We start from the raw sequence: 13,134 nt of genomic DNA, 5'->3' as shown, positions 1-13,134 counted from the left end.
ATGGAGGCCGACAGCACCATGGTGAAAATATACACAAACATGACAGCACACTCACTCTCACATACACTCCCTCATATGTCCAAATAACTCTGCTGTATGTCTTTGATTGCTCCAGGTGAACATCTGTATGGGTTTGAGGGAGTTGAAGAGATTAAACAGAAGATCTAAAAAGGTCCAAGGTTTAAAAAGGTCCAAATTTGTTACAACTATGGCACCCTCTTGTGGTTATATAACTAAACCCACTGTGGCAGACTATAGGCTAAGGATGGCCTGTGATATCAAAGCCCTGAAATCTAAGAAAATATTAACCCATATAATTGAAGAAGCACAAGAAACAGCTGCAGTACTCAGACAACAGATATAACAGTATTTAGAGCCTTTTTCTTTTACTAACATCCGCCAAAAGAAATCAGTGTAGGTGTGTTTTTTTAAACCAGAAGCATGTGCCAGACAAAGATCCAAACTTGAGTGAACCTGATGGCTGCAGACATGGAGGTGTCGCTGAAGAAGGCTGAGCTGATCACACGAGCCTGTCTGGACTTGCCCTTCCTCCGACAGGGTCAACAACAGGAAGATGTCAAACACACATAGCCGCCTTAACCCTCACTGCCCTGGTCTTTGTCTTCACTTCCAGTGTCGCCACGTAAAGTCAGATCTCTCACTGTTTGAGCATAATGTCCTCCTGCATCATCTTCCTTGTATCTACAATCCTTTCATATCAGTGGACACAAAATCCTTAATAATGGCATAATGGCAGAAACAACATTATAGAAGGATCAGGGAACACTTGAATTTTCAGTGCATTTTATTTCATCTCTTTAGTCTGTTAATGTTGTTCAATGATGAAATATCGTTTGTTTCTGAAGGATATGTTCAGCATATTTTATGTTATGTTATTGCCTTCACACTGTAGCTTTTCCATCCTGTGAGCCAGAGACGACAATAGCATCTGTTGTCCAACTGTGAAACTGATGTGTCTCACAATATACTGAATAGTTTTCACACATTTTAAAATAACTTATTGTCATAAAGTTTCTGTCTTACCCCTCAACTTACAGTCAGCTCATTTTCAAGTCTTAGTCAACTAAATGTTACTGTTGATCAAACAGAGAAAACTGGTTTAATTCTGCTTTATCATTAAATTTTGTTACATCTTTGATGTGTGCAAAATTTGAGGATAGTAAAATATCAACAAATGTAAATAATTGTCACATCTGTCACATGACTTGGACACAATTGCTTTCGGCTCACATTGAAAGGATGGATTGATTTCAATTGGCTCCCCTGTGACCAAAAACTGTTATTACAAAACTCAAATAAAAAACATTAAAAACATAAATTATTTCTTCACTGTTGAAAAAAAATAACAAAACACAGAGGCGCAAAAGACAGTTCATGTGATTCAGAGTGTCACTGTGTCACTGAGCTCTGGACATTCCCCGGATCATGGCTGGTTCATTAAACAGGGATTGTCCATTTCTGTGCTTCTTGCAGGTAGCATATCCCTTCTCTTCACATTCTGGTGTTATATCTGTTTATAGATGGCTCGATCACATGGCTTTAAACTGTTTCCTTCATGCAGGTGGTGTGAGGGTCATAGCGGCAGCATGAACGGTGAATGCTGCGATGCTGATTTGACGCTTGACTTCCTCCCAGGCCTTCTGCGGGTCAGCTGAGTTCTCGATGTCAAACAATGCATCATAGATCCCAGGGAAAGACATCCCTGCGTATTTATTATGGCTGCTCGGAGCGAAAATCACATGTCTGAAACAGAGAAGAGAGGGAGTGTTAAGTTTAGGAATGTACTGGAGATATTACAGATTAAACATATTTGTGTGTTTTCTTGTAAACAAGCTCAAAATGGTTCAGATTAAAGGGGAAAAAAATCTATTTTCTAGCACTCCACAGTATCCAGACTGATGGTCAATGATGCATTATATTTGAAATAAACTTGGGAACAGTCTCAGTGAATTCCTGAGTAATTTTCTGGCCATTAACTGTAGAATAAAGAGGTCACAAGCCAAAATAGTTGGGAGCTGCTGTTGTGAGGAATCATGTTTATATGAGCAGGTTCAAGTGTGAAATATACAGCGTTTATCTGTCAGTAGTTGTAAGAATATTGCAGAGCCACAGTTGTGTTGACATGCAAGTAGAAAATGCTTTTTGACTGTAAAAGCATTTAAACCAATGGGAACATGTGACTGAGTGTGTGTGTGACTAATTGACCTGTAGAAGGGTCTGCCAGGTAGACCCAGGGGGTCTATGAAGGCTCTCTCCAGATACATGAGCTGATCATTCATGACACGCACCTGCAGAGGACTGACACACACACACAAATTGTGTTTTACACACCCTTGACTCGACAGAACATACACAACAGCTCAAAAGTTTGGGACCACTTAGAAATGTCCTTATTTTTTTAAAGAAAAGCACAATTTAATTCTATGAAAATAACATTACAGTCTACATGTTATAAATGTGGTAAAAGAGTATTTAAGCAGGAGATGGCTGACTTGTGGAGTATCTTCGTAGGTACACAGACAACCATTTTCATTAACCATCCCCCCTGTGGTCCAGTGGACAATTGTGTAAGCTAATCCAAGTTTATTGTGTTAAGTGGACTAATTGATCATTAGAAAACGCTTGTGCAATCATGTTAGCACGGCTGAAAACTGTTGTGCTGATTAAAGAAGCAATACAAATATTTAGACTCTGAGTATCTGGAGCATCAGCATTTGTGGGCTCGGTTTTAGTCTTTCTTCTGAAACTAGTCAGTTTATTCTTGTTCTGAGAAATGAAGGCTGTTTCATGTGAGAAATTGCCAAGTACCTAAAGATCTCATATGACGGTGTGCACTACTCCCTTCAGAGAACAGCACAAACTGGCTCCAACCAGAGAAGAGAGAGAAGTAGAGGCCCTGGTGCACAATAGAGGACAAGAGGCAAGCTAGAGTGCCAATGGTCTGCAAGGCTGTGATTGCTGCAAATTTCTTTGACGTAAGCCAAGTTTAAAGGACCTTGTCGATGTCTTGATTCTGTTTTCTATTCATCTGACCACACATTTAATGAATTAAAGCTTGGTTTTCACGGAAAACATGACATTTTTTGGGTGATCCCAAACTTTTGAGGTAGTGTACACTGAGTGGCCACTTTGTTAGGTACACTTGCACAATCTAATGCAACTGTGCTGCCATTAAGTATACTTTCATGTTTCCGATAATGTTTGTCTGATGCTCTCATAGAGTTTTTAATGAAACCTGATAAAGTGTCCACTGAGTGTACATTTCAAAGCAACTTCAAACAAGAGCCTGCACACTGATAATGTATACTTCAGCATTTGTTTGGACATCTAAAATGTTTGAAATGTTAAACACACTCTGCTCTGTTGAGAGTCTGCAGGCGCTCATGGAAGTCCCTGGCTGCTACAGTGAAGTTCTCCACAGCAGAAAACAAAGAATCTGAAATGAAAAGGGGGAAAAAAAATACAGAGACATTGTTGGAAAAGTCAGCAGGCTGGCAGCACATGAAGCCCTCAATGACCACAATCAACTCACCAAATGACACCTCATACAGCTTCATCTCCTCTGGGTGAGTCTGTGCCAGCTGTGTGATGCTGTGTGCATATTTCCTCAGTGAGTCTGCGTATTGGTCGGCATCAAGAGGGAGGAGCTGGGAATCAGCCAATAGGAAGATGAGCCCACCTCTCACCTTGGCCACCGCCTGAAGCCTCTTGAAGGTAGGGTCGTAAAACTTCTCCACAATCTCGAAAGTTTCATACACACTGTGATAGACCGGATAACTGCTGTACCGCTCTGTTTTCTGAATGAGCACACACAAACAAAGGACATTTCAATGAGTTACCTTGAGTCTATGAAGGCCCACATATACGTATCAGTATTTCTACAATATGTGTCATATTACATTCAGATTACACGTGGCAACTAGGCCAGATGGCTGCCAAGCGAGAGACCAGTTTGAAACCACGTGAAGAGCACTATTTTTGCTTCCTGTTTCAACCTACAAAACTGAGTGTTTCCGACCTCAAACAGAGTTGTTTTTGTGCCTAAACCTAACCAGACCATGAGCAAAGCAAAAAAAAAAAAAAGCAACGTCAGGTTTCAACATGTCCATGATTTACAGGAACATACAATGCTACATTCATTCTGGCACCATTTTAAGTCCAGGATACAGACACAGAACAGACAAGCGCAAAAAGATGTAATCAAGCACATACAGCAGTATACCTTAATATTAATAACAGTGAATAATGTTTTTGCAGATACATCTGTAAGTGCAGTGTTTCTAACCTTGTTCTTGGTGTATCTCGCTCTGCCGGCAGCAATTCCCAAACGGATAAAATAGGCCTCAAAATCACTGCCTGACCCCAGTTTGCTGATCCTACAGGACAAAAGAGTGGAGGACAGAGTTTTTTTTTTAAAATAAAATGAGCAGTATGTAATTTAAGCTGCTAGGTGTCTCTTAATCAAAACAATGAAAACAAAAGATGTTGTTTGATGATGTTGGGAAGTAGTGTGGGATGAAAATCTATGAGGTGACCCAGGCAGAAATTTCACAGATGGGGTAATGTTTTAAAGTTTCATTCACCCTACATTTAGTCATGTTTGTGACTTCCGTCCTCTCTTTCTGAAGCATCATCTAGTGTTTCTCATGCTACCTTGGAAGTTATAGCAACAGGTGCCCAAATGTGATGCCTAGTTTGACTTGAACATTTCTGTGGGTTTGAACATTGTTGGAAACATATGGGATAATGTAAATAGGCAGTTCAACTGATATTTTAACAAAGATCTAGTCCTTTCAGACATTTCAGAAAGGTTACATATTATATCTTTAATTTCTTGATCATTTGTTTGGTTAGCTGACCAAGAGGTTTTCACCGGTCTGTCTGCAGCTTTGCATATTGTTCTGGTAATCCACAGCTGTCACCTGGATTTATTTAATTATTTCATTTGTTGTTTTGCCCTCTACTAACCTCTGATTACAGTATTGCTATTGTGGCTGCTGAGGTTTTGTTTCTCTTGAACTTTGCGTATTTCACTGGTGTTGTTCAGTATGTGCAAACCCTGGCTCTGAACCAAACAACAACTGATTGTGAGGTTTTGTACCTGGGTGCATCGCGGTCATTCGTCCAGTTGTCCCTCTTGTGCCAACTCTCATACAGAGAAATTCCCTCCTCTCCTTCTTCTGGACTGGTTATCTACAAACAAACATGGAATGAAAGAGGAAGAGGCAAGACAGAGAGAAAATCAGGGAGGGAGAGACAGGATTAAAGCATAAGAGTGAGCATGACCGACAAGATTAATTTACTCAAATCTTTTTCAGATGGACCATTCCTTTACTGCTCACCTGCTTGGTGAGGTCGTACACCAACGTGTGCAGAGACGGAGTGCAGTCAACCCTCAGTGTGTACATGCCTGGACTCAAGAAATATATACATTCACACACGCACACATGAGCCATATCAAACCAAATTCATCCTCAACATTGTGTTGAATTCATTGAGAATATTGAGCTGCAGAGAAACACACTCACCCTCAATGGCAGAGTCGGCATTGATGTAGGCCACAGCTCTCTCCTGCAGCAGCTTGGCATTATCCTGTTGACAAGGGTAAAGTGTCAGTGTGTGTGTGTGTGTGTGTGTGTGTGTGTGTGTGTGTGTGTGTGTGTGTGTGTGTGTGTGTGTGTGGGCATGTGTATGAGGGTGAATGGGTTGGCATATGTATACCTCTGCCCATTCAGTAGATCCCAGCAGTCCAAACTCTTCTGCATCCCAGCTGGCAAATACTATCGTCCTCCTGGGCCTCCAACCTACAAACACAAGCATACTGTAGGTCTGTCACGATGACTACTTTTTGTTTATGATAAATGGTCATAGACGCTATTATTGTCATTTTAAAACCATTATATGCCACAGATGATAATATCCTAGCATAAAAGTGCATGTCTACCCTTCGAAGGAGCAAATTTTAACTCTTAATATTCAGACATTGTTGTCAGAATGTGAAACATATTAATATATAAAATAAAACAAATGCGATCACAAAACCAAAACATAAATTGATAAGATAGAATATGTACAATAAGTTGATAACTTGATTATCATGACAGGCCTACAGTCACACACACCTCCTTGTCTTTGAAGCAATGTGTGGACACCAGACCAGAACATGCATTCTGGGGACCACCCTTTCTAAGGGTCGTACAGCACTGAAGAAATCTGACAGTCTCTCTCTCTCTCTCTCTCACACACACACACACACACACACACATTGTTCACTGACTATTGACACTATTATTTATTCACTCACACACTTGCAGAGACGCACCTTTACTGAGTAGCCTGCCAGCGCTCCTGACAGTTTCGTGGACCACTGCAGCACCAGACATGGGATCAATTCCTCCAAACACCCAGGCATCCCGATGCCCTCCCAGAATCACATACCTGTCTACACACACACAACACACGCAGCTTTAAAAGTGAAGCAGCTAAAGTTTTGTTTTTCTGAGTGATTCTTGCAAAACAATTTTCAACATGTTCTGACCAAAAGGAATTTAAATGATTTAATCCTCCTATCCTGACCTGTTTACATTATTACATCAGTATTCGCGTCCACGTTGGCATTATAAGTGTAACTCACATGTGTTCCTTGTATGTTAAATGTTACTAAAAGCTTAATGAAAGATTGGAGCATGTTAAGCTGTTGTACCTGGCTCCAGAGCTCCGCTAATCCTGCCAATAACGTTGTAGATCCTGGTAACTTTGTTGTCAGTGTTGATGTTCATACGCACCTTCCTGAGACAGTCAGATACAGAGGAGAGACAGATCAATAGAGCTATGCTAAGCAGGAAATTACTAACATGTGAAAAACGTTAGAGAAAGGGGAGGGAAAATTTATAACAGTAACAGTTTTTTTGCAGCCAAGAAACATGCTCATTGTGTTTATTTCATGCGATCACATACAAACAGACAAAATGAAAGAGAAGAGAGAACAGAAAGACAGAAAGTAGAGATCAAACCCTGTTAAGTGTTTGCTAAAGTCCCTTATAACAGAATACATTGATTGTATTTGTTGTGATGGGGGATGTTGCTCCGGGAATCTCCGTTCGAAAGCACAAAAAGACCCAATTTCTGTTGTTGCAAATGGGTACATACTACATGCTTTTGTGGAGTTCGTATGTGAATGTATGTCTCTCACACACAGGAGACACAAGGGCCTTCATTGTACTTCAGTTGGCTACTTGCCACCAGGTCATTAAAGCTGAGTGAGAAAAAAAGAGCAACAAAAAGGGAGAAACAATTCAAACACTTCACACAGAGTGAATACTGCAGTGAAGCAGGAGAAGAGAGATTAGAGAGAAAAACAGTTTCATAGTAGAGGAGGACTGGGGGATCATGTTATTTCTAGGGTGAAGAGGATGGAAGAAAATAAAAACACTTACTGGCTTATGAAGTCATCCGTAAAGCCTGGCCCAATCCTATAGGAGACATTCAGAGCTCCTTTCCAGTTGTTCGGTGGAATCTGTCCTCCCATATTCCTGTTGAATGATGAATATTTATCACTTTTTTTTATAAATAATAGAAACCAGCTGCTCATGCAGTTTCAGGACCCAGATAAAAGTTTATACTTCTTGCCCCAACTTCAAGATTATTATTAAGCAGGTTTAGGGATGGCAGTCCAAACTAAAATATCTCATCAACAACAGGGTGAATTGCCATTAATTACATCCATGTTCTACGCAGGTTGAATTGGAATAACTTTGGTAATCACCAGACTTTTCCTCTAGTGCCATCTAGGGTTGCAAAGGGTCAATACATTTCCAAAAAATGTATTGAATTGTAAAACGAAAAACCCTTACTTCAGCAGGTGAATTGCATCATGGAAGCCAATTGGATGCACAGGAATCTTAGGAAGCCCCACCCCATCCTCAAGGCTGAATCTGTAGGTATATTCTGTAAAACAGGAGACAGTACTATGTTAGATATACTCACACACACATAGACACTCATACAGACGTTACGCACCTTTAGCGGGATACCCTGGTGTCAGTGGGTCTCCTGCTCCATTTAAGTTGAGAACATTTCCTCTCTGAGCTCCTCCACCGGGCAGGTTCCAGCCATCAGGGTAGGGCTGCACACACGCACACAAATTGTGTTTTACATGCTTGAGTTGACACACATGAACACAAAAATACTCTTTGATACTAGTAAAATACTACCAGTAGTAATATATTTAATACGTAAAATTGTTAAAATTATGCAAAATGCTCTACCTGGACTCCAGCAGCCCAGTAATCTGCTGGGTCTGAGAACATAATGATCCCCTTTGCTCCGGCTAACATGGCGTTCTTCACCTGTGGAGCCAGACAGAGTGTGAGAGAGCAGTGGGACATTTTGATGGCGTGCCAAAGTTTACAATCAGTCTTTTTTTGTCTGTGTGGATCACAAAATATTGATAAATGGTTTGACATTGATGACTTGCATTAGATATTAATTGATATGTGAGAAAATAATTTGAAATGCTACAGTGCGATGAATTAATGATCTCGCACAACTACCACAGAAGTTTGATTAGAATTGAAATACCAACATGAGCTGGAGCAGATCAAGGTTAACAAGCACTTTAACTGTTGTTGTTGTTTTTTTGTTTTTTTCCAAAGATTTCAGCTGCATTTATCTGCTTTTTGAACTTTCCAGTAAAATAACAACAGGTTACTGTTACGTTCCTATATTGAGTGAGCATGTGGAGTTATGATGTAAGAGTTTTCTTACCTTATTGCCTCTGAATATTTTTCCATATCTAACAATGACAATCTTCCCAGTAACATTGATGCCCATCTCCCTCTCTAACTGGAAAAAGTCTTCTGTACGACCATAGTTCACGTACACCAAATCCCCCTGGAGAAGAAGACAGAAAGAGGAGACATCATTCAGGTGCTTGTTCTGTCAATTAGTTGAGGATGGGGGTGGGTCATGCTTAAAATCCATGTTAAAGACTTTGACTACTGCAGTGTAACGGTGTTTAAACATCATTTTCTTCTTGTCAGTATGAGGTTATTTGTGTGTGTGCATGCGCATATGTGTACCTCAGGTTGTCCTTTAGCAGAGAAGGCACTGTATGGAGGTACAATGTTAGAAGTATCTTCATAACCCTCTGGAACTGGCTCAGCCAAGGACGAGTTAAAAACCTGTGAAACAAAAATTAGATGAGGTCCGAGTCTCTTATTTTTTATAGTACATGCTTTGAAATTTCTAATGTATCCACTGTTGGAATGCAACTTAATTTATTCATGTATTGTACATCCTGTCTGCTGTTTATCACTCTACTCTGCCTTTGTGTGTGTGTGTGTGTGTGTGTGTGTGTGTAGCTCAGCCCGCCCTCAGTCAAACAGGCATAAAGACCTGCAGGTCTTTATGCATCCACAACAAGTTGAGAGCAGAAAAGAGAGACAGACAGTGGTGTAACCTGGTCGCTACACTTTCATTGAGTCATGACCTCCAGCTGTTACTACACAGATGAGGGCGCACCAGTACCCAACACCCAGAAACACCCTGAACACAGCAAAATACAAAGAAAATACAGGCAGAGGGTAGGGTCTCTGCAGACACAGACACCGCCATACACTTCTTGTGGGTCTTAAGCGATGATGGGATTATTTTTGAATGAGTCTATACAGTATTTTTTAAAGGAAAATCCTGCAGAGTGTACCTTTAAATGATCAGATGGTCACAGGGGCCAGTTTTTTCTGCATTGAGTACTTCTAGCTATGATATTTAAAAAAAACCATTATATTATATTATATTATATTATACGTTCATACTTTTACTTATGCAAAATAGTATTCTCACTGAACCGTGTATCTGAATTCTTCCTCCCCTACTGCAAATAAGAAATCACACAGTGAGTGATCAGAGGTCCTTAAATGACTTTGGTGAACTATTTGTAGATCCCGTCCTGCTGGCAGCTTCAGAATAGACTTTCAGTATCTCTTGAACAGTCTGACCTGATCATCGCGTGTTTTAGGCCATCACCTCGGGATCTGTGTGCTGTTCAGTGAATGGCTCTCAGCTGAAATGTATTACTCAATTGACTTAAATGTTAAAGTTGGCATTACGTTCTTAAATGCATTGCCATGCAGTGAACCCTGGTCTGTTGTCTCTTGTTGGCCTCTGTGCTGTATCATTATCTCTACTTGTAAGATACATACACAGTTTTATCTCACAGCAAGGTTATAAAGGGACCTTGGACTTGAATGTGCTGTGTTGTAGTATTGCGGAGAAGACTAACAGCTGAAAAGTGGAGAGCTGGGGGCTGTGTTTGTGATCTCCACGTGCACACTGAAACTTTGTTATCTTCCCAGACAGACTGAGGAGTACTCAGGGGTTTGTGCTGAATCGGTGTTATTGTTCATGTCTGTGAGAAAAAAACAATCTATTGAGAACCAGGGGGGTGAGTGTACAGAATGGAGAATGCTTAACTAACAGAACATTAAAAGGCGCACATTAAAAAATGCTTTCTCATTGTGAACACAAGGCATAGGAGTGAAATGGTCTTAAAATAATATAATTGGTAGCTGCGTAATTGACTCCACAGGGTATGACCGCTACCCTAATGCTATAATAGATGGGAGCAAACAGTAATGACAATATTACACCAGACACACGACGTTGAAGCAATGCTTGTATTTTACAGAGAGGTTGATAATATACGTGGGAAAGAAATATTTAGTTTAACTTTTTCAGTATGTGTGCCTTTAATGCATTGTGGGTCTACATCTCACACACAAGTGATCATGTCTCCTGTGTGCATTTATTGTACCTCGTTGCCAAGCTGATCAACTATGGAGATGTAATTTGGCTGTGATTTGTTGGGATAGGACAACAGGACGTCGTAGGGCACCATCTCCACTGAGTCCAGTCCGAACTCCAGCCACTCATCCTTAATCTGCTCTGCGTATCTTAGGTTCTGCTCTGTACCAGCCAGGTGGGGGAGTCGTGTAAATTTCCTGTGGAGAGGACGTTAACTGTTAGTGACACGGCAAACAGCCAATTACAGAATGAAAAAGGCTTCAGGCAAACACACTAATATAAACATAGCAATGGTAAACACACTAATATAATATATACTAAGGCTTCAGGCAAACACACTAATATAAACATAGCAATGTATTGTCATTGACTTTATCAGACCTCAACAGCGAGACTTTGCGTGAATCACCTTCACAAAATTCCTCCCAGTTTGTCTGTTCTGCTTTGTACATAGTTCTGTTTGAAACAGGTGATTGATGACGTAAACAACATAAGTTATAAGTAAAATTTCTTTCTTTCTGTATTTTATTTATTCATCTTTTCTCTCTTTATTTGAGATATTTGCGATTTACATTTTTTTTTACATTTAAGCAAATTAACCAACCAAAAATGACAATAATAGTAAATGCATGCAGAGCTGTTGTTCTTGATGTCTGAATACACTTGAACACAACACGATCCATTTATCTAAAAGACCTTTTTACACAGCAGATCATTTGACTTGTCAAAGTAGAAAAAGTACAGGTGTTACTAAAAACATCAACGATGGCTCTGTTCTATTCATGTGTCCTCAGCCATGACAGTGTGAACCCAGAACCCCGAAACTGTAGCAGCTAAATGGAATTTAGCCATCATCACCAATTCATTCGTCAAATCAACTGAACAACCAAGAGAGCACAGACAGATGGCCGCTCATTGGCTGCATTCCACATCACATACTTTTTCTTTCCACTTCAACTTTTGCGCACCAGACTGCAGTGGATGTATCAGCAACAGGGTGAAAGTTCATGGCACATAGCATCTAACGGGAGCGTGTATTTATGCCTATATTGTGTTTCTGCGTGTTCCACCTCTTCACTGAAGCTAATGTATACAGTGACAGCTGAGGGATGTAGGTATTTATTTTTAATATTTGGTAACTTTGCAAACTTTTGCTTGTCCGCTAGTATTCAAAGAAAGTTTTGTGGATTCGAACAAGCAGCATGATCATGAAAAGACTCACACACTGGTGTGCTGTAAAGCTTTCAGAAGTTAAGGTTGATTGAGGTTAGTTATACTGTAGAAGCACAGTGTAAAGAATTGAGCTGTTGTGCAAGTGAAAAGTTTGGTCCCTGAGCTGTTATGAACTTTCTTCCTTTCCAAGAGTCTCCCTTGAGTTTTGAAGTAGTTTTTCTTCCCTGCTGAGCCCCCTTGGAATGAGTAACACTGTTTTTATCACACCATTTGCTTTGAAATACTTGATACCTGATGAGCAGGACAGGTTTAGTGAGTTGACTGGATTTTTACCTGAGATGCTCTCTGATCTTGTTTGGCTGCATTTCATCCAGAAACTCCCTCAGATACTTGCTGGAAGCACTGGTGTTTTCAGTGTTTGTTTGTGTGGGCTTTGCAAACCATCCTACAACAAAAACACAGCAAAGTCAGCTCAACAGTAATACTGTCATTTCAAGAAGACTGTTACCACTGCATGACTTTATGATGTGATTAATCTGACCTCTCCCAAGAACAAATTACAGTGACACAAGTCGGACAAGGGAGCAGGAAAAATAATATCTATTTGTTCCTGACTGCCCAGTTGTGTTGGATCTTAAAAAAGGCTTCCCATTATGTTAGCAATCCTATTTAAATGGAGTTGTGGTTGTGGACAGTGAGTGTTAACCTGCCGTTGGCAGACAGGTGTGAAATGTGTCAGAGTCGTGACAAACTAGAGCTCACACACACACACACACACACACACACAAACAACGCACCTTAAGGATTCAACATTAACAGCACTGAGAAAGAAAATTAACTTTAAAAAAACAGGTTGATATCACTTGTGGGTTATTGACTGATCTTATCTTACCTATGACGAAGCCCAGCAGGAACAAAGCTGTCACAACCACGATCCAAAAGATCCACCTGAGTAACCTGCTCTCTTTTCTCATTTTGAAGCAGTACGTCCCGGAGGCTTCCACTCACACCGACACGTCTGACTCTGCAGAGCACGCTCGCCTGCTCGCAGAGATAGAGATAGAGTGTAATTTGTTTAAGTAGTGCACTGTGGAGGCATGGCAGAGCGAGTTAGAGTGAGACAAAGAGAGGGAGGGA

General features: G+C 40.5%; 1 protein-coding gene across 1 annotated transcript; it reads right to left on the bottom strand.

Moving 5' to 3' along the window:
- Window positions 1–787: 787 nt before the first annotated feature.
- Window positions 788–13,104, bottom strand: naalad2 (N-acetylated alpha-linked acidic dipeptidase 2). Its single transcript, XM_084350939.1, has 20 exons — window positions 12,890–13,104; window positions 12,331–12,442; window positions 10,835–11,021; window positions 9,102–9,203; window positions 8,788–8,913; window positions 8,289–8,369; window positions 8,041–8,146; window positions 7,875–7,968; window positions 7,458–7,553; window positions 6,725–6,810; window positions 6,344–6,463; window positions 5,743–5,825; window positions 5,550–5,613; window positions 5,364–5,431; window positions 5,123–5,214; window positions 4,307–4,397; window positions 3,554–3,818; window positions 3,376–3,457; window positions 2,227–2,319; window positions 788–1,764 (listed from the first exon to the last, which is right to left on the bottom strand). The coding sequence occupies exons 1-20, from the start codon at window positions 12,969–12,971 to the stop codon at window positions 1,575–1,577; spliced, it is 2,220 nt and encodes a 739-aa protein (XP_084207065.1). The 5' UTR covers window positions 12,972–13,104; the 3' UTR covers window positions 788–1,574.
- Window positions 13,105–13,134: the final 30 nt, after the last annotated feature.

The sequence above is a fragment of the Pagrus pagrus genome (assembly GCF_965226575.1).
Source record: "Pagrus pagrus genome assembly, chromosome: 4".
NCBI classification, from domain to species: Eukaryota; Metazoa; Chordata; class Actinopteri; order Spariformes; family Sparidae; genus Pagrus; species Pagrus pagrus.
The sequence above is the reverse complement of the archived record's forward strand: the minus strand, read 5'-3'. Positions and strand labels throughout refer to the sequence as shown.